The sequence below is a fragment of the Pocillopora damicornis genome, chromosome 7, assembly GCF_964200805.1.
Source record: "Pocillopora damicornis chromosome 7, jaPocDami1.2, whole genome shotgun sequence".
Taxonomy (NCBI): domain Eukaryota; kingdom Metazoa; phylum Cnidaria; class Anthozoa; order Scleractinia; family Pocilloporidae; genus Pocillopora; species Pocillopora damicornis.
In genome coordinates this window covers 14223947-14246197 of record NC_142676.1, presented here as the reverse complement: position 1 = coordinate 14246197, position 22251 = coordinate 14223947, and the positions used below count along the sequence as shown (strand labels likewise).

At 36.0% G+C, this 22251-nt stretch overlaps 2 protein-coding genes and 2 long non-coding RNA genes across 7 annotated transcripts; 2 read left to right on the top strand and 2 right to left on the bottom strand.

The window, feature by feature from the left end:
• Window positions 1–899: 899 nt before the first annotated feature.
• On the bottom strand, window positions 900–2708 carry LOC149042707 (uncharacterized). The gene is made up of 2 exons (XR_016188744.1): window positions 2570–2708; window positions 900–1059 (listed from the first exon to the last, which is right to left on the bottom strand). It is a non-coding gene; the product is annotated as an uncharacterized LOC149042707 (long non-coding RNA).
• Window positions 2709–3330: 622 nt separating this feature from the next.
• On the bottom strand, window positions 3331–6121 carry LOC113670422 (optic atrophy 3 protein homolog). The gene is made up of 2 exons (XM_027186565.2): window positions 5863–6121; window positions 3331–4746 (listed from the first exon to the last, which is right to left on the bottom strand). Exons 1-2 carry the CDS (start codon window positions 6119–6121, stop codon window positions 4418–4420), a joined length of 588 nt encoding a protein of 195 aa, XP_027042366.2. The 3' UTR covers window positions 3331–4417.
• A 38-nt stretch (window positions 6122–6159) lies between these two features.
• Window positions 6160–20019, top strand: LOC149042705 (uncharacterized). Of its 3 annotated transcripts, none has more exons than XM_089213436.1 (8): window positions 6160–6299; window positions 6400–6467; window positions 9819–9971; window positions 11192–11372; window positions 12027–12074; window positions 13035–13121; window positions 18198–18278; window positions 19051–20019. In XM_089213436.1, the coding sequence occupies exons 1-8, from the start codon at window positions 6224–6226 to the stop codon at window positions 19392–19394; spliced, it is 1038 nt and encodes a 345-aa protein (XP_089069562.1). In that variant the 5' UTR covers window positions 6160–6223; the 3' UTR covers window positions 19395–20019. The 3 variants fall into 3 exon arrangements, with proteins under 3 accessions (XP_089069562.1, XP_089069564.1, XP_089069563.1); XM_089213438.1 differs by lacking the exon at window positions 19051–20019 and adding an exon at window positions 18598–18767; XM_089213437.1 differs by lacking the exon at window positions 13035–13121 and having other exon boundaries at window positions 19051–19415.
• Window positions 14637–17695, top strand: LOC149042706 (uncharacterized). 2 transcript variants are annotated; one of them, XR_016188746.1, is made up of 4 exons: window positions 14637–14948; window positions 15802–15905; window positions 16170–16279; window positions 16844–17695. It is a non-coding gene; the product is annotated as an uncharacterized LOC149042706 (long non-coding RNA). The 2 variants fall into 2 exon arrangements; XR_016188745.1 differs by lacking the exon at window positions 14637–14948 and having other exon boundaries at window positions 15765–15905.
• Window positions 20020–22251: the final 2232 nt, after the last annotated feature.

The window sequence follows — 22251 nt, the reverse complement described above, 5'->3', positions numbered from 1 at the left end:
ATTTAGGATACTTAAATTCTGTTGATGAGGCGCTTAAACTTATTGCAGAATTTGAAACAGGATTGACGACGAAGTTTTCTTTCTTTAAAGCTGTCAAAGGTTTCGGGAACTTATATTTATATATATTTGATATAGCTCTTTAGCGTTACAAAGCTTTGCTATCGCTATTGTGCATTCTCACTAGTTTGTCTAGTTCAAGTCCTCTGGCATGGCTTGGATGATACCACAATCGTGGAATCATTCGGGTTAATTTAATGCTTACACCTCCTTCCTCGGACAGAAGTCACAAAATACTGGGGGAAGATGCATGAGATATTTAAGGAGCAAAAATTCGTTTTTTACTGGTGTGCCTTTCCTAATTTTGGGAAGGAAAGTGTTCAATTGCCAGCACGGCATAGATTGAACAGCTGGAGAGAAAAGGAAACGAAAAGATACAGAAGAAGTACTGTATATAATAATTTCTTTTTATCCTCAACCTTTGTGTTTCTGTCAACTATGGCTTGCTAATTTGAAAGGTCAAATACATGAATGGGTCATATGACGTTGATCTCAGAATACTTTTATGACAAACGTGATAACAGTTCAATCTTGGCTAAATTGAAGATGGTTTAGAAGTTAACAATTGTAAGAACTTTTCACTAACATATGCTGCTGACAAAGGAGAAAATATATGCAATTCTGCATTTTTTGCATTCTATCAAGCAATCATATGTTTGCTCCTTATCACGCTATGACACTTCCGTTTTGTCACATTCCAAAAAATAACTTGAGAAATACACTGTCACTCATCTTACACTGTTATATTTACCTATTACAGAAGGCTGGAAACAAAGATTTTGTTTTGAAGAAAATAAGATTTCTTGTCCAAGACACAAGGAAGTTTGACTGCGAAGCACAGATAAAAATGCAAGAAATTTTATTTTTTTCAGAGAACAAGATAGTTCTACTCATGTATAAACAGAACAAATGCGATTTAATAAATCAGATATGCGGCATGACTCCTTTTCTTCCATCCCCACTCAAAACAAGCAAACACACCTATAGAGGTTCCAGTCTGGTCTACAAATGAAAAGGAAGGTGATCACTGCAAAATTAAGCATTAGGGTTCTTATTTATAACATTGATTATTGTATACTGATATCTAGAAATTAAGGTTGCAAGTAGCAGCCAGCTGAGTTATAGTTTGAGTTTTATCAAGTCCATTACTTTGTTAAATTTAGAGTAACCTTGACTTGAGAGAGGAAAATTGAGGAGCTGTAATATACTAATCATCAATTAGGGACCACAAAGAAAAATTTATTTATAGAGACTTTTGAAGGAGAGGGGTAAGACTTGTGACAAGCTGGCAGACATATAGATAAACTTTACTGCTAAATGGGTTACAATACAAAGTGCTCAGTATTTGGATCAGCTATGGCTCAACTTAAACTTTGCTTTAGCTTCAAGTTTAATCCTTTGTGGTTTCCTTTCTCTGTGTTTATTTTTCAAGTTATGTACACAGAAGAACACAAAAATGACAAGGAATGCTTTTGAATATCAAGAGGCTGGAATAAGCAAGAAACCAAAACTGAATTTTAAACAGTACAAAGTTAATTTGATCTTCCAATGTTATTTAATTTTAACCATAGAATTTGCTATTTAAATTTATCGCCTCCATTTTTCTGGGTATTGTGAGCAAAAAAAAACAATTATCACAAAATGCATGGTATACAATGGTTTGATTCACCAATGTAGCAAAGGCCTTTCACTGTCTATCCATAAAAAGGGAAATAGTTTGTAAACTGTAAGACATTCTGCATGTTGAGTGTATACTTATTCATCCATGTGAAATTAAAGGTTACTTGAAATAAATGTGAAAGATTTATAGGATTTTCAGACCCCTGATAACAATTACTAATGTGCTGATTTGTTGTACTTAAAAGTTATGATTTTGGCGGAAATAGTGGAAGAAATTTCTGGACCTGGAATTTTGTTGCAAATGTTTGTTTAAATCAGTTTAAGTCAGTTAAAAACTCTCCTGTTTCAAGATTACATGATTACCACACCAGAACCTTTTGTATTCTATATTATGCACCATGTTATGATTATGGTTTCAATAATAAAAGGTGCTGACTCAAGAACTTTCCAAAATATCTCTACATACAAAGAAATAGATTGTGGTTATGTACTCCAAATAGCAGGTCACATCAGTCTTCTGTAAGGAAGTAGCAGAAATTTCTGTGGTGGTTTTGGTGGATGGAGAGAAACATCCACCAAAACCACTTTATTCTGTGTTAAGTTATGATAATCATTAATCAGCAATTGTGCACCATAAAAAATAATTAGCCAGAGCACTAACTGCTAATTAGTGGTATAAATCTTTTGTCTCCCTGAACATCTAACAATGGCTATAGATAAAATTTAAAAAATATATTGTTGATGGTTTTGGTCAAAGTTTTGGTGGATGTTCCCTAATGACATCCACCAAAACTACGCAACATCTAAGCATCTTTTAAATACGTGAAATATCTGCATAAAACTGCGTAAAATGTTTTATAATACTACAATTGAACAATAAATTAATACTTACCATTTCTTTAGTAAAAAGTTTTGACGCAATTTCCCAAACAAATAATACACTTGGGTCATCGGGATAAGTCGGCATGTTGTCGTAGCTTCGTAAATTTTTTCCATCATTCCATCTCAGTCCCTCTCGACCAAGGTGGTTTTGGTGGATGGAATCTAATGCTGACCGTTTCGGTCATGGAGTACTGAATTTACTTATATTTCTGGCCCCAGTCTTTTACGGAAATTGAATAATGACGTAATCGTCATTGTAACTTAGAGCGCAACCTAAGCTTCTTCGTAAAGTTGAGATCGAGAAAACGAATCCACGATAACTGTTAAAAGAAAACGAAAAGTAATGTTTCCCGGGTCATTATCACAGTCGCACACTGTCGGTCATCTCCTGAAAATCAACAACTTTGATTAACGTGACCGAAGTCACGCAACACTATAGCCACAGCAAATGCACTGTAATAAGTCCACCATGGTTTTTCAGTACTCAATGAGTATATTTTCTCGCTCTTATTTATATCAAATAAATAAAATTCTACATAGAAAGATGTTAAATTTATAAAAACAATTAAGAAATTGCTGTGCTTGGCAGGAGTAGGTTAGGAGACTCAGTAGCTCACTCTCATGAGTCAAGAGTGTGTTACAGTAAACAGTAGCCAGCAGAGTTAGGCACCTTTTTCATCCTTAAATTAGGAGAATCAATTGTGTGTTATCAATTGAATAATTATGGTTCTGCAATAATTATGGTTCTGCAATTTATCGTTATTATCACAATTTTTGTCATTATTTCATACATTGTTATCATTATTGTGATTATTATTATCATGATTATTATCATTATTATTATTATTATTATTATTATTATTATTATTATTACTACTACTATTTTAATTGTAGTTATAACTATTAAATCATTGTAATATCATTATCTATTAATGGATTTCTTTCCACCCATTTAAGTGACTCTGAGTAGGAGGGTGGAACTTAGATGAAGCAATCACATAGAAAATTATTTTTGGGGAAAAGGTTGAATATGACTCAAAATCACTACCTCAAAGTCACAGATTTCCAGAGAATGAGTGGAGGAAAGTTGAGAGGCAAATCTAGCCATGAGGGTGGTGGAGAAGGGTAGAAGGTGCATTCAACTCCATGTCCATCAAAATCTTACAAAAGAGAGGAAAAACATCTTCTGTCTCAACACCTTGCAAAAAAGTTGAGCTACAACAATTTTGATTGAAACACTCCCCAAAATATTTATAAGTAAACTACACAGTTTATATGTAGAATCAAACCTGTAGCTAAAAAGAAAGTCTCCATAATAGATTGTCTTTTCAATATTTCCTATAAAAATTGTTTAGTATGAATGCCACTACTGACTTCCCATAGAAAACAGTTCATAAAATAACATTCAAACTTTGAAGGCAAATAAATGATAGCTGTTGAATCTCATGTTATCTATAAATGTTAGAAATACTGATTAGTTTATTACTTGGAGGCAAGGAAGTTAGGAACACAAAGATTTTCAACCTGTAACCCTTTTCACATCAAGGATACACAGAGTATACCTCAAATTGTTTCTAAAAGATTTCTGGGGAAGCCATTTTGGATATTATCTAATCTGATATCGCCAATTCACAAATACAAGTAAACTAAAATTTCTGGGCAGTTTAGGGTATACTTTTTCCAACAATTGAAAAAGAATCAAATCCTTTGGTGAGAAATAAAATCATACACATCAACATAAGCACAAATTTGCATCTCAACAACAAAATTTTACACAGAAGTGGCAAGATACTTATTAATAAATGAAATTTTAACTAAAATGCAGAGGGGAATTCAATCAATTACAAGGTCATATTTTTTATTTTAGTAAACTGTCTTTGCTATGGACAAGTCTTGTTAACTCACGCACTTGAGCTGCATTAGTCTCTACCAAAAGCTCAAGCTCTTTGACCTGACTATGAAGTTCAAATAACTTTTCATTTTGTTTCTGCTCTTTAGCTTCTTCTTTCTTCTGCCCTCGTCTATATTCTAGAAAGAGCAAAGCTGCTGCCACACCAAATACCAGTGATTCACCCAAGAGCTCAGCACCAACATCTACTGCTTTTTGTTCACTCAGCGGTGGTACTTTTTCTGGACCAGCAAGTCCCATTAACTTCATTTTGACTTTTGTCTCCAGCCAGTGATAGCCTGAGGATGAAGTATCAATTTATGATCAGGATTTTGTATTTATTTGTGCTGGGCTGTTAGCTAACTCAGGATTAGTGTAAATAGATTGGTACCTTTGCAGATAGTTGTTCTTACAATGTCAGCCACCTCTTACAGTATGAAAAAGGAGGAAATAGGATGAAACATAGCCATTGTCAAGATAGTTTGTTTCTAGGGTAAAATACTCAGCTTATCTCTTGGAAACTTACATTCAAAATCAAGGTGAGGGCACAAAACTTTTGAATCTTGTCATTGCAATTGGGAAGTTGATTTCCTTGTAAAGTTTGTTTTGCTTTATGTGGATAATTGTCCACTGCTGGTTCCTTTTTTTCTTTCTTTTTAATGACATAAACTATTATACTACTTAGTTTCTAGAAAAAAGAAGTTGATTGGAAATTTTTTCCCTGAATTAGAGGACGTATATGTTGCTATGGTTAAGGCCGTCTCCCTTTCATATCATACGCGGTGCGTCTGCATTACCTTGCCACCACCCCATAGGAAAACTAGACTTGAACTAACCCAACTTTTCATATTTGAGGCATCAAAAAGACAGTCCAGTAAGTTGGTGCTGGCAATGGATCAAACCTTATATAATCAATGAAATACTTCTCACACTCTCAATTCTGAAAAGATCTGCAAACCCTGCGACTTGAGTTTGCATAACTGTCTCAAATTCTCTCAACCCTAAATGACTGCTTTGAGATAATGCAAACATGAAAAAAATTTCCTAACTTGGTTGAGTCTAGAACGGGCCAAAAAGTCATGACTTTTCTCTCCAAAGGCGATAGTTACATGTGCGATGGCAAAATACTGATGATCGACAAATTTCAATTTGGCTCTGTTTGGAAATACAATGTAACTCAACAGAAATTTATTGTGATTCAGCAAGAAATTGACGAGAGGCTTGCACTCTCAAGTTTTGTTTTTGCGACCATTTACTTAACTCTGGAACTAGATTTTTAAACTGGATACTGCTAGGGAACCAAAGAAAACTGAACGGTGTGAAAGAACCTAAAGACGAGCTGAGCTTGAGCTGAGCAAGGACCTTGAGAGATAACAAACGAGGGTCGACATCCGTGCCATCATAATATCCCTCACCTTGCCCAGGCCAGATACAAACATATTTCCTAAAGAAATCGCTCTGTTTCGCTGTGGTCTTCAGACTGTTTGCTATCGGTTTGGAAATTTGTTTCACGGCTAAACTTGCCAATTTAAAGAGCGGAAATGCACCGACAACCATAGCGAAAGTGTCAGCAAATGTACATTCCTTAGGATTGTTAAATATGTGGTGTACGCCGAAATGAAATTGTCCTCTTACAAAAGTACTAACGAGCCGCACCGCATAACATGACAACATGTCCTCCTCACCTAAATTATCTGATATCACTAATTGCTAATATGCACTAAATTATCAGATATATATAATCTACACGACGTGTGTAGCACTGGTACCTAGTAAATGATCGGTCACCTTTCTCCCAAAATGGCGGCTTCCAATATGGAAATCAGGATGGAAACTGATGAATATTCAGAAGGTATTTGCATTTTCATGCGAACAAGTTTTGCTTTAATTTGTTTTGGCCTTCTTTTCCAGTCTTCTTAGATGTGTCTTATGTGTCTTATGCACTTGTACAGGCGTAAATGTGGACGTTGAGAGAGAGGACTCTCGAAGTGGTAGCCACGAAAAAAGGAAGATAGGCAAGGTTAGTATTTTCGAACAGTCTGTAGATGCTTGACTGATCCTATTATTTTTATTTCCATTTTCGAAAGCTTGTATTTTTCCTTATGTGGCCTATAATTTGCCGCTTCATTCTTGTATGCCTTGATCTTGTTCTTTGTTAAGCTTAAGGCAGTTAAGCATAGATGCCAACCTGACGAACCTAAAATCGTTAAAACCCGGGAGATCTCTGTCTTTTCGACTCCAAATATAAGTTATTGGATTAAGAAAAGTAGAGGTCCGTTGATTCTACAACAAAAAAGCCACAAAAAAGCATTGAATATCGTCCAAAGATGTTCAAAGAGCGGCGAAAATAAGTTTCGAAATTCGTAGGTCAATGGTAGGTAAAACATTTAATTCTTTCTTCATACACAGGCACAGCCTGCTTCATACATGTCCGGGAGATTTGGTCACCCGTACCTTAGATCGGGAAAGTTTACATAGATGTATAAGCTGAAATCATACCTCAATTGCAATACATTGTAAGTTATTTTAACTTATACTACAGATTAAACGGATTTGTTTGTTCACCAAATAATGCACCAGTCATTTGAAGCTCCCTGTCCCCCCTCCTTGGGCATGAGCGGGGTAAAGGGAGACCTTCCCTTCAGATTGCATTCACTCCATTTTGGTCCCCTGTTAGGCGGGGAATGCCAATTATATTGACTCACTCGACTGATCAGATCATTCTGCGATTATTGAAACGACATTTCGCTAACCGAGGTGGCCTCCCCTATAAGCCTGGTGGTTTCTTAGAGGTCTCCTCACCTACATACAACTGTTATCATTGTACTTTTATTTAAATAAAGGCTAATAAATGATTATGATTATGATGATGATGAAATACAGCAAATTAGAATGCTTTGCAAAGTTTCTTTTTGAAATGTATCGATGAAGGCTATTATAACAAGAGAAATTTTCAAAGTCGGTTCATGAAAGGTAGACAGATTTCAATGATATTGCATTCATAATTATGATTGACTCATTGCATCTCTTATCTCAGAAGACTTGATTGTCTATGACCTATTTGATATTATGATTAAGCTGAAAGTTAATATGCAATTTTTTTGGGGCCGTCTGGATTCATGTCTTATCTTTTTCAAATAGTGGTCTTGTTCCATGTCTATTGTGGGGCCTTTACAAGTATATTGCTAGCTGCACTGAAATCAGCATGTTCATTTGATCCCTTGTTTATAATACGCTTGACTATAACAAGTTTCCTTTTACAAGGGAGTACCATGTGTGTGGAACATATGTGGGTGGGGGAGTTCACCATTCAATTTTTCTCCCATGGACCAGGGACTTCACGGTCGGTACTCTGGCTTCACTTGCTTTCACTTGCATCAAAAGTGAATGTCTTGCTCATGCCTGAGGGGGGTGGTGGGTTGCAGGGGTTTCAAATGACTGGTGCACAACATACTTCATTCGAACTAAAGCCCAAAGAGTTTAAGCCGGTACAGAATTTGTGTGTTATTTTGGGGTACTCAAAAAAAGTCGGTAGGGAGGTTGTCGTTTATCTTTTTCCTCCATATCCTTTGGGAAGGCTATTGTTATAGTTTGATTATGACTGTTATTCGTACACTCAACTTTTTTTTGGAATAAAGCATATTGAAATTGATCCAAACGAAGACCATATGCTTGCACTGTAAACTCAAAGCTCATATATTTACAAACAAAACTATGATATCATACATATTTATAATATGAATTTAAAATGAACTTACCTTCGAAGATTTTGATGAAACCTTCTAGGCTCTTTTCTTGCAGCCACCAAACCACAATATCTAAATTATTTGGGCCCCCGAAAATCATCAATGTTGTACCGTACTGTGCCATGGCTTTTTTGTGTTTATTTTCTTTCATGTGGAATGTGAATTTATGTGGGTGGTGGTGGGCCATGTCTATTTTCCAATGGGTTAAAAAGTTATCTGCATTGTTTATTTAGGGCTAATCTTTTTGATGATTAATAAAGCAGGTTTGTGTTTTAAAAAAGGTAACGATGTATAATTCTTTGTTTACGAGTGAATTGTCAAATGCCCCACCCCAGACAGCTCGTTATGGTGGGGACCTACAACTTGTCTAAAACCCGTCTAAAACCCAAATTCCTGGGGGGTGCTCATTGAAATTGACAGAGCCATAAGTCTCAAGCAATTTTCTTTATCTACAAATGAAAAAGGGTCGTGTCTTGAATTTCCATTAATAATGTGAGAAAGAATGAAGCAGCTACTATGTTTCCAATCTGTTTTTACTCTTCAGTTACCTTTAAGCTTAGTTATGCTATTATTTTGTTTTATAATATACAAAAACCATAAATATACTTTGAGTTTTATTTTCCTGCTTTCAGAAGTACTTGGTAGTATATTTATACGTTAAAAATCATTTCATTAGCATAACTTTTAAGTTTAATAGGAAGAAAGTGTTATAAAGCAAGCAAAATGATATAATAACTTCATCAGTCATTATCAGTGGCTAATTACCTCTGAGAGTGCAGACAATCATGATAAAAGTTGTTTTCATCAAAGAATTTGGAGCAATGAAGATAACTACCATGATCCCCCACGGGCTGTTCTCACAGGGGTAATTGCCCATTTGCATTATTGAGCCTTCATTTAACACCTATATTAAGTCCTAAAAACTTAATTTTGAGAACATCTGTCATTCAAACCGGTTGCCAGAAATAGTATTTACTCCCCCTCTATACTTCATCCCCATCTCACAAAGTGTTCTTGTAAGGCCAACTTGCCTAAATAGCCTAACTGGCCCATAGCTCCAGCACTTAACTCCGGTTTCTGTAGCATTAAGCGGCTGAGAGTTTTGCTACTCCCCTGGTTGGGATTCTAGTCCATCTCAGCTTACTTCCCAGCAGTAAATTCATCAGTACCCATTTATATACCTGGGTGGAGAGAGGCACTATGAAAGTAATGTGTCTTGCCTAAGAACACAACGCAGTGCCCCAGTCGAGGCTTTAACCCGGATAGCTCGATCCGGAGTCCAGCGCACTAACCATTAGGCCACCGCGCCTCCCATAGACCAACTTGCCATTTCCCTAAACATTCCCTGCAACAATCATTAATACAGTGTATATCATCTATAGTAAAAATTGCTATAGCATACATAAATTGTTTGTTAAATTTGACACTGACATATTGCATAAATTTTATTTTTTTAAAACTAACAGTCTGATAACACTTTTATAACAGTGTTAACTTCAGGCAGTTAGAATTTTACCCTGCAGGTTGTGGATTACTAAACATGGATTATTTATTTATTATTATTATTTTTTATTTTACATGGATTATTTATACTATGTCACTAATATGTGTGCATATCTTTACAGACCTGTCGGGCCTGTGGTGAACAAGCTCCCATAGCTTTAAGGAAATGTAGAACTTGTGGAGATGAGTTTCCCAAAAAGGAAAAAGATTGGGCATCCATAAGAAAGCTTAAAAAACCTAATCCCACCATGCAGCGAGACCTCTTGGAACATAGGGTAATTAATTTAATTCAGAAAATTGTAGAATTGTAAATTGAACTTTTGACGTGATGCTCAATATTTCTCTGGGCTACTTGGCGTGAAGTCAGTTAACAAGACACTTGAAGATTTGAGTTATGTAAGTGTTTGTAATTAATCCATTCCTTGAGAAGACCTGTTAAGCACCACCGAGTGCTGGAACAAAAAGGCAGGAGTGGCATATAAAGAGGTGGAGGAGGCCCCAGTAGGGGAAGGGGGTGATCTGTCAAGCCTGCAGTCCAGACAGGTGTTTTACCCCTATGAGAATCAGAGAGGATAGGGTACTAAGCACAGTAGTAGGGGTCAGTAAATATGGAAAGCTTCTACAGTAAGGCACTTGACTTTCACTTATACTATTAGTAACTTGCAAGGAAGAAAGCAGTTCAATTTCAAGGCCTACCCAAAGTGGAAGGCAAAAGGCCTTATGGTTAGTAACTGCACTTGACACTAAGAAAACACACACCACTGGGCCAGAGGGGGCAGATTTAAATGGGTGTCCGAGCCAAAGGATCATAAAAGTATGAATTGAACTAGGCATAGCCCCTGCCCCAATGGGGCACTTGGCTCATGTGCAAACCTCACCTTTATCATTCCCTTCAGTACCCATAATGATTTGCACTCTTCAAGAGGCCAGTCAACATGCAATGAGAAATTTAATATGTTGGGTCATTCTGGCCTTTGACTTTCTTAGAGGAGTAATAGAGTGCTTTGTTATTCACGAAGACCAAAGTTCCTTCTTGTGCCACCCTCCCCTAAAAACATTCAATGTAAGTATATCATTGTGCAAGACTACTTCCACAATACTAAAAAAACTTACATATGTAAATTTTGTTCTTTTTACCCCCCCTCCCCCCATTCCAAAAAAAAAAACAAAAGTAAAAACAAAAACAAAGAAACCTTATTGTTAACAGCTTTCATAATAATGGGTTTGAAGTCACCATGAATTAAATTTTTTTATAATGTATAAAATTGCCTTGAAACCAAAGGGAACCTCAAGATTACTAGGTTCCAACACCACAGAGGTAATATCCAACTGAGAAGAAAGATGAATAGCTAACAATGGGAAAGATTGAGATGAACTTGACAGGGCCTGAATTTGTTAAGATCTGGCATGAAGGAAAATATAAGCTTCTTAGGAGGGTTCTTGTTATTTTCATTCTATTATGCATTTTGAAATGAGATGTTATTATTTTTGGCAGGCAGATATACTGAATCACCATTGCGACTATGATATAGTCATTATGTTTAAAAGAAAGCACCTTAATGGTGTCTCGATCTCAACATATGGCACTCTTGGGCTTGGGGAAGCCTTTGTCTCAGGAGAAGGAGTAATGGGGACCACATTTAAGGATATGTTTGAGGCCTTCTGTGAGGAATATGGTGATTACCTTAAGATTTATTCCTTGTCATGATTTATCACTTTGAAACTAAGAATGATTAAATATCTAAATTGCAAAATAGAGGTCTCATTTTTGTAAAGAAATTAATATAAAGTATACACTATTATGAAAGACACCATAAAAATCAATATGTACAGAAACGTTGCTCTGTCCTTTTAATACAGAATTAGCATGATGTCATTTTCGTGCAGAATGATACCAATTAATTGACCAGTTTTCATTGTTTCATATTGTTAAAGGAAATTGAAAATTACGTATTCATTTTACAAGTGCAATAAAATATTTTCAATATTTTTATCAGATCTATCTTCAAGGCTTTCCTTCAGTTTGTTAGAGTTTGAAAATTGCCCATGCATGCTGATTTGCTTCTCATATTGTACATTTATTTATCATTTGTATCATAGTAAGCTTTATTTCTAGTGCCATTATAGTATAAGCTAATTTTTTTTGTGATTGCCATTATTTATTAATCGCAGGGCTATCAAAGTATGCTAGTAGATGGGATTCAAAAGTCATAAAAAAGTTTTTGCAGGGGGGGGGAGGGGTGAAACCGGTTGCTTATAGGTTTTTTAACCAAAATAATTAATCACTCTGAATCGTGTTCAGTTGTATTTTAATGAATTTGTCTTTCCAGGAAAGAAGAGTGATGTTGCAAGTGAAGTCAGAGCACCACCACTCAATGGTATGACATATATATATATATACACACATATATAACCTTAACTAACATGATATTAATTACTTATACTAATACTTACATGTACTACAGTAATATAACTTTCACTCTACTGCTAACTACTATTTAAGATTGTTAGTAGTAGAGTCAGTAAAAGTTATATTACTGTAGTACATGTAAGTATTAGTATAAGTAATTTTAGTGTCACAATTGATAGCTTCATATTCTCTGCTAAGCTATATAGCACACCACCTAATTAATCTATCACAAAGAGTAGAGTATGAATTCCCAGGGGTGTAGTCTGGCCTTTCTTAGTTTTTCTCAAGGCTGGGGTAAGAAATGCTAGGAGATATGAACTACAATGAAGCTGCTCTAAAATCTGATGGTATTCACTTCCCTTTACGACGATATATGTAAATTACACGATATTCTCTTCACCATCTGATTCCAAACACATTGAAATACATGATCACACACATTTATTTTGTTTTTTAGAAAATTTTAACATGCTGCTTAAGTTGTTAGGTTTAAACCAAAACTTCTTAAAGCACTTGCTGTACCTTCTGCAAATGTTACTATTCTGACATAACTCCACAATGCATTCATACATATTCTGACTATTTCCTTTTGGTAGAATTATACTTACAAATGCACTAATGCCATTGGTGTGTAGTGGCTGGAGGTTGTCTGCAATTGGAGGGCATTTTTTTCTGATGCTTTTTATGCTTGTTTCAATATTAAATTTTTTTAAATTATTCGTGCTCATACCCTGTGGCAATAATTTTTTAAAAAATATATGGTTTAATTGCTTTCAGTCTGATTTTTTCAGTTATCAATACATCACATTATTATTATAATTAACAAAATAACAATGTTTTATTTAGTAAGCAGTCTATTGCTCCAGATTAATTTTTAATTTGGATCTAATTTATTCTCTTTCTGGAATAAATGTATATTTCTTATCAGATGATCGTTTTGACCACCCTGCTTCTCAGCCAAGAGTGGGCGAATGTGCACATGTTGAAGGCACAACCTCCCATGCACCATCAACTGGTATGATATATTATTATAGCTGTAAGGCTATTGTCAAATGATGGGCATAAATTGTGGTTTGAAAATGGCCATGTATTAGATTCATTCAGCATTTAAACAAAATGTACTCAGAGACTGAGGTGGAATGCCTCATTATGAAACACTGGGTAAAATGCCAAATTTTAGTGTCATTTAAGTAAAATTAAACAACTATTAAACCCAAAGACAAATTTAAGCCATGTTTACTAAACTTAAACATGACTTAAAAATGTACCTTTGTTTAGGCGAGGTTTAAGCATTCTTAAATGCAAATTAAATCGACTTTGAGATTTAAGCTATGTTTAAGTCATTTTAACCGTACTTAAATCCTTTGAAAGATTTAGGGTTACTTTAAACCACCTTAAATCTAACGTTAAACCTATTGGGGAGATTTAAGGTCTAGTTAAAGGAGCCTTAAATACAACATTAAATTTATCATAATATTTATGCCGTGTTTAAGGACCTTAAAAACACATCAAATCTTTTGGTGTACACCAAGTCTACTTTATTGACATAATCTCTCACCAGAACCAGAAACCATACGAGAGCAGCCTCCAGCAACCTTCAATGAATTAATCGTAGATTAATATTAATATTATGTATTTAGTAAAGCCACAATATTTCACGCTACTGATTTTATTGCTTTTTCAATTCTTTGGGTAATGAAACTGTGTTTGTTGATTGTGAACAAGAGACTTGATTTCTTGTATTGGAAACTGTTTCACTAAAGGAAGGTGGTTGCGCAGGGAATTTGACTAACCTGAGCAAATAAGGTACATTTCTTCAAAACCATATAATTTTAGTATATACCAAACCAGTGGACAGTGTTTTTTGCACGCTCTGATTGGCTACTCAAACTCAGGATAGTACATGCATGTGCTATCCACTTCTCAGCTTAAGCTGAAGTGTGAAAAACTTTTTTTGCAGTGTTCTGAGTTATAAATTTATAATTCTTTTATCTCACTGGTTTGGTATATACTTCACAGCTCATTAAATATCCACCACCACTAAGGGGAATAATATTTATTGTTAAATATATTAAAAACAACAACGACATGTGAATGTAGATTGATGTTAATAACTGGCTGGTAAAATAATGGCACGGCGTGGAATAGGGCAAACTGCCATGAGTTTTACATTGTCAAGAGTTAAATAAGCTCCAGCAAAAAGACTGTGTATCCTATAAACAGGCAAAAAGTAGCTTGATGCTCTAGGTTCAAAGTTATTTGCGTCCCACACACAAAGGGTATTAAAACTTCCCAAGCATTGGTTTTGCTGAACAAGGAAACCGGGATTTCTGAGCATGAAGTGAACAGCTCTGAACTGCAAACGTCACCAGACATCTCTAACTGAACGTTGAAAAGGGCGCGTTTGTATCGAGGACGCGGTATGTCTCGTCCCCAGAGTGAGGCCGAGATCCTTATGCGCGTGACAAATACCGTATGAACGCCAATCAAATGTCCAAAACTATAATCGCGGGATATTTGATCTTTCACTGTCGTTCGTTCACTCGGTCGAGTTTCGTTTCGTGGCGGGTACGTGTTTGGATTCTTCCTCGATAGGATGATGGCTGCAAACGATCCAGTTCAAGAGAGACAGCTTGTTCTTATGGAAAGAATGAGTAGAAGGATTGATTCGATTCTCGAAGGGCAAAAGAAACCAGAAGATACGAATGCAGTCCTTCAGCAAGAAAATGCAAAGCTGTAGAACCAACTTGCGAGTCTGGAAGGGCAGGCAAAGAAGAAAGGCAACAAACGTTCTAAAAGCTCTCGCAAAGAATCAAATGTTGTGATTCCAAATGACTTAAGGGTAAATATTCTTTAATTACTTTAAGGTTATAAATTTTTTCATATTTAGTACCGTTAAGTTGTGTTTCAGATTTTCAGTTGCGGTGTATCAGAAGCATAAAACGTGTCTTCAAAGACACCACCATTCCGCCATCACGCGTGTTCTGTGTTAACTTAAAGCACAATATGTGTAGATGTTGGTTCTAGTGCTTATCACAAAGTTGGAACATCCTTGTGCTGAATTCTTGTGCCTATTCTGCAAGCATTTAGCAAAAATACTGTTTACCCAGTTTAAAATTCCACTGTGTACTGTTTACCCAAAAACCCTGCTGACCCTGATTAAAGAAATAAACAAGTTTGTGGTTTGAATTGACTTTTGACATATGATGTTCTTCCATATTAAATAGCAAGGCACTAAGAGAGATGGCATGCAAGATATTAGAATTAAAACTTTACCACCAAGAACTAAATCTCTCTCTGACCAGCTTCTTCTAAGGGACTGTTAGTTATCTGTTTTGAGGTCAGTGTTTAGAGTCTGGGGCCAGTGTAAAATATTCAAATTGGGAGTAGGAGGTGGTAAACTTTTAGAATCTGTTATGTTACTATTATGTTGCTGATAGATTAATACATGCAAATTTTTGTTTGGAGAAATCTTTTCCCTCCAAGAACCAGAAATCCTAATGTTAGTTTGAAGGTGTAAAAAGCATGTAGCTTCTGCACTGTACCAGCAGTGATTAGAAAATTATCCCTCTTGTATAACTGCTTTACTTGAATTATTATTTCCTTTTTTGGCTGAATAATAATAATAATAATAATATTATAACTGCCTCTGGCTATTGTTTAAAACAAAAATAATATTCTCATTTTTATTACAGTCCACAGTCAGAGAGAAACCAGAGTATTTTTACAAAAGTGAAAGAAGTACTGAAAAAAGAGCATGGAGGAGAAAGCTGCCTATGGACTGACTTACAAATGGAAGGTATTACATTACAGGAATCAAGTTTTAATGTTGTGTGTAAGTTAGAACAAGAAGCATTTACCTTGTGCAAAATCAAACAAATTTTCTGAAATATGTTGGACAGAAAACTTAACAACTGAGAGGGAAAACAAAATATTACCAGCATTAATTCTTTTAATTAATATATATCCATAAGCTGATGTTACATATACACATAGACTTGTCATTGTATTGTAATTTTAGGATATCATGCAGCGATAATAATTATTGTTTTTAACTCAACAGCTCAGTTTTATCGGTACTTCAAAACAACTAAATAAAGAGAGCAGAGGATAAGAAAAGGGAAAAATGAAGAGCATAAAGAAAAGTGCAAAAGGAGCAGGCGTTTGCTAAATGTAAGGACTAGCTAAGTTGTCTTGCTTTTGCCATGCTAAACCTATATTCAAGAATAAATTTTCAAGATAGTGTGGCTGAAGCATGGCTTCTGAATCAAACGTTTCAATTCAGTTTGACAACAAGTGTTGTTTAATACTGTGGCAAATTTGTGCATGGCATTGTACCAACATAATAATAGTTTGAAAACACAATTTACAATGTGGGATAATATACAGCAACAAAAAATGAAACAATGCCATGCACAAATTTGTCATACACTGTAGGTTGGACTAGTATGTTTACAACTGGTGTACAAATACACATTAATTAGGAAAGTCAACCTTGCTGGTAGTTAACCAAATAATATGGGTTTGCTTTAATTTAGTGCTGTTTTGTAGCATGATTTTTTTTCTGGGAGTTCTATTTATTGCTGATTGTTATTTTAATATTTTATATCTTTTGTGGGATATCATTTTGAGTTAGAAAAGTATTTCTATTTGACAATAAATTATATGTTTCATAGATATAATTTGGTCTGGTTATTAACTAAATAATGACTGAATTGTTGCTTTTTGTTCCATTAGAAACTGGAAAGGCGTCAGTCATCCTATGAGATGCTACAAGCTTCTATGACACCAAAAGAAAAACAGTATTATAGTGAAATCCTTTACATTGATTATATGAGTAGTGAAGAATCAGATTATGAGGAGCAAGAAGATTTCATTACTGGTGAAAAAGAAAAGAAACTGGCAAGATATGTAACCAAGAAGCTATCATGGGAAAGAACAAGCTTGACAAATGCAAAAGCCAGGCTAGACAGAACCTACAAAAATAATTTGACCCCCCATGCCAGGGCAATGGCTAAGCCAAGGAGTGTTGGTGGCATGTCGGAGAGGCCTGCACCTGCTGGCCCACTTTGGGCTGTCAGGCAGATAAACAAAGAGTCGTGATTGAAAAAATACTTAACACCTTTTCTACTTTTTATTCATTTATTTATCATGTATTTAATGGCAAACTGAAGTAATTGTTTTGTTAGAACAAATTATTGTCATCTAGATCACAGGGATAGTTTCTTCCAAGTATTGTTAAATTTATTGACTTATGATGGGGAAAATTTGTTCCTGTCAAGCATAAATAAGCTAGGTATGTGTGACATTTTAACCCTTTAACTCCCAAGATCTGATTGGTAACTATCCTCTCTAGCTGCTACATATTTCCCTGTAACTTAGTTATGAGAATCTGGTGTGATATCAAGACAAAGACCTATACCTGATAAGTTTGAGAATTCTCATTATCTCTTTGCTGGATAAGGTAAAGATATTTTAGGGAGAAGTTACTTGTTAATCACTCCTGGGAGTTAAAGGGTTAATTACAAATAGGCAGTAGCTTTAAGAATGTGTACCAGTGAATTTAAAGTAAAAGAAATTTGAAACATATATTGTTTAGTGTGATATGTGACCTGGTGGGTGGCAGTTTAGTAATGAAACAACAAAACAATAATATTTCACTGATTTCACAAATTTGATTCAAAACTAAAATAAGCAACAAATTTTGAGCAGATTAATTTGCATTAAATGGTACTTTGACAACATTAAATGTTTGAGCTCTGTTTACTTCAATTAAACAGTACTTAAACATACAGGAATGTTTTGGACACATTTAATGTGCACTTAAACCTGCATTAAGTTTTAGCCTTAAGATAGTATAAGCCAGGTTTAAGTCCAACTTAAATCTAGGTATAAGTGACTTAAACATCAACTTAAACTTATTAAACCTAAGTTTAAGACAGGATTAATCCATGTTTAAGGACACCTAAATATATCTTTTCTCCATGTGAAAGCTCTGGCAATTGACTAATTTCAGACCATGGTCATTAATGAATGTGCATTATCAAGAGAAGAACTTGACATACCGTGTGTTTCTCACCTTATTTACCAGCTAACAATGTTCCTGACTCGCTGGATCGTCAGGCAAGAGGGAGCACAACTGAGGGAACAACGTCTCAGCCATTATCACATGGTATGGACACTGTTTATACATATATGTGTTTCTGCGTATTTATAAACTATGTATCATGCAGTACAAAACCCAACAACTAATTTAACCTGATGCCATTCAATTCCAAATGACATTCAGATGAAAGGCTATCGTCAAGTGCTGTGCTACCTCTGCTTAAAAATTCAATTTGGCCTGTTAAAAGTTAGAAAGGAAAATCGAGGTGATGCTACTTTTGACCCTCTCGTCGATAATGATTTTAATACACTATTTATTAGAATGAGATGTTATACTATTTTAAATGTCCCCCTGAAATAAATATCACTGAGTTGTATTTTACCAGCCATAAATGCCATTCCTGATATGCCATGTTAGCAGGATTGTGAGACAGTGGCAACCTCCCCGGAAAACGGTACTACAAAGTAATATCGTGGTTAAATCCTGTCACAGTGTATTTATATCTCGTGTGATAAATCATGAAGTTATGAAGCCGAACTTTCGAGACAACCAATTCATTTCCATTTAGGAAAAAAAAAGAAAAAGTTTTTGAAAATGATTTGATGCAATAACCTTTGGATTACTACGTGAAGTACGTCATTATGACAAAGGCAAGGTTGTAATCGATGGGCATAATCATTTGTATACTTCGATCGTCGGTACGCTGTAATCACTAACTAGTAACAAATCTAGGCCTCACTTCTCAAGTGCCAAAATGTGTGTATTATTTTGACGCTATAAACGTTCAAAATTACTGCGTATTTTTTTCCGTTACTTTGTATCATTTCTTTCTTTGTAGGGTCTGGACTGCCCGACGAGACGTCGGTTGGCAGCCCTCGGCCAACTGTGGTTTTTTACCGAGAGAATACAAAAAATGTGGCAGTGGGCTACCTTTGTCCCCAGCGGCACACCCTTCATGGCAAGCCTGTACCACAAGGCTTTAATGTGGTGCAGGTAACTTGGGTGGCTAACCAGGAAGGAGGAGTGGCTGCACCTATCGTATTGGGAGATGAAGAAGAAAACAGTCAATTATCGCCCGGGCGCTTCTTTGCTTTGCCAAGGGCACAGCTTGCGAAGATAATAGTCGTCGACGGAGGAAATCAAGCAGCCTCTACGGCGACGACAAGTCTCACGCTTTGTTAAAATGAAAGTTAAAACTGCCAACGTTTTCTTAAGTTCTCGTGATTTTTTTAGTTAGGTTAGTTGGCGTATGTGATCTGATTGGATATGGAGGAATTGCTCACCGTTCGATTATTAACCGTCACATGTGCGTGCTTTTCTACAGAAACAGAACACCTTGTCCTTCTGCATGACGACATGTCGAAACTTTTTTCCATCTTTATAATAATGATTTGTGTGTGGTAGGGGATCACTTTTTTTGTTCCTTTTTAAATTGGGGGTGTTTTGCTGTAATGTGGCTACAATGGTTTCCTTGTGTTCACTGAATGAACTTGTAATTAGCTGTCAAGTACTAAAGAAGCTTGCCTTATTTGCTGTTACTTCGAAGAATATTCTTCTGAGGTTTACCTTTCTTCCTTTCACCCCTACCTTTAAACAGTTAAATTTGTAGAAGTGCTTTGTATATAAATTGAATTAAGGCCTTGCGTTTTATGCTACTAAGAACATCAACTCCAATTTACAGCAATATATGTTACCAACAATACATTAATTTCGGCGCTGTTATGGTTGAAATGAAATATTTCTTAGATTAATTCCTTTTATACCAGCTTGTAGAAAAAATTATGGAAGTGCACAAGCAAAGTGTGAAGTTTCTTGTAGCTTATCTTTTTTTCTCGGAAGAAAAAAAATGAAGTACTGTCCTTCAGACAATGAACCAACCTACAGTAGGACTGTTGACTAACCGTTTCGTAAGATTGCCCGTATTCCGTATTCTGTATTCTCAGACTTCCGTTGAATTACATATAGTGAATTACGGTTAGATCGCTCCATGGTTAGATCGCTCCAAGTCAGATCGCTCCATACCGGTCAGATCGCTCCACTCGAAAGTTAGTTCGCTCCATCAAATAAGTTACTTCGCTCCATACATAAGTTAATTCGCTCCATACATAAGTTACTTCGCTCCACACATAAGTTACTTCGCTCCACACATAAGTTACTTCGCTCCATGAAGAAAACTAACGTGGAAGGTTGATAAAAGACAAGGATAAGGGAAAAGAAAAGAAAGTATTGTAACGCGACTAAAGTAAAGATGGCGGATACACACGGGCCAGTATTTTATTCGAATGATCTTTTTAACACATTTAGACCATAACTTTATCATTTATTACACACTGAAACACTTATTTTATCATTACGCACTGAAACACTTATTTCATCATTGGTAATTCGCTTTGGTGGGTTCAAGTGAACGAATCGTCGATCACTTTATATTTCAGCAACTTGATCGCAAGCAGCATCATCAACTATAAACTACAAATATCAGAAGTAAGTTAGTTTATTAGTTTTCTACGTTCATTACACACTGAAACACTTGTTCCAACATCGGTAATTCGCTTTGGTGGCCTCAAGTTAGCGAATACGTCGATCAGCAACTCGATCGCAAGACGCAATACACATCATCAACTATAAACTATAAAGATCAGAAGTAAGTTAGTGTATTAGGTTTCTACATGGAGCGAAGTAACTTATGTATGGAGCGAAGTAACTTATTTGATGGAGCGAACTAACTTTCGAGTGGAGCGATCTGACATCGGTATGGAGCGATCTGACTTGGAGCGATCTAACCATGGAGCGATCTAACCGGATACCCATATAGTGTGTGTTATGATCAAATACTGGACCTTGTTCGCATAGACATTTTTATTAAAATCACATTGTTTTAGGACACTTAGCATGAAATGAAAAGGCAACACCTTTCCGAAATTTACCAATTTTTGGGCTTTGACGATATGTCCCTCGTGATATTACAAGGTCCAACGAGCGCTGTAGAATTCTAGAATATTGTGAAAATATATTGAGCAATGTCTCGCAACATAATTTGGATACCCAGAATTGGTAAATCCTTTGCTGTCTTTCAGGCATCACCTACAGTGAACGGCAAGCGCCCTATTTTTGTAATGGGCAGTTCAAGACGAAACATTGCCGTTGCGTGTAGATTCATCAGAACCAAAGTGAAAATCGAGTTATGTGAACGAGATCTAATATGTATCTATAACACACCCAATATGCAAAAATTTGACGACAAACCGTGGAAATCAATTGATATTTCTCACAACAATAAAGATGTAATTTGAAAAGAGATATCTATCCCAAAGGCGTCCATTTGTCCAACATAACGCACCCAATAATGAACTACACTGGGGACCAATTGCCGAAAGCAGGTGGGATAGCCCTATTGCTAGGGTTACCCTAACAAGAGGGTTACCCTGGCATTCGCACACTTCTTCTCTTTTTCGATGACTCGTGTACAAGGTAGCCAGGGTTAACATGACTGCTAGGGTTACCCTAGCGCCAGGGTAACCCTAGCTGCCTTGTAAATGCTCTGCTAGGGACCTAGCAGAGATCTAAGGCTTTACATTGTTCTTTGTGATATACCAGGCTGCAATTGTCGATCGTGCAGGTATCCGTTGTGTCTACCTTCCTTACCCGAAGTCATAAGTTCGCCAGGTGAACTCAACTTACGCAGTGAATGTTCGGTGCTTGGCACTGTAGATCTATGTGAATAGGGTTTAATATTGCCCAAAACGCAAGCAATATGCAAGCGCATCACGGCAAATGACGGAAAGTATAAGAACCGTTCCGCAGAATAGTTTCCAAAACACACCCAACTGCAAGCACTTTTCGGCAAATGTACGAAAGTGGGGACCTTTTCGCACAACAGAGAAAGCGCATTCCGAACGTAGATCTATGTGAATAGGGTTTAATATTGCTCAAAACGCAACCAATATACAAGCGCTTCAAGGCAAATGTACGAAAGCGAGGAGCTATTCGCACAAACCGGTGAAACTGCGATCCCACCGTAGATCTATGTGAATAGGGT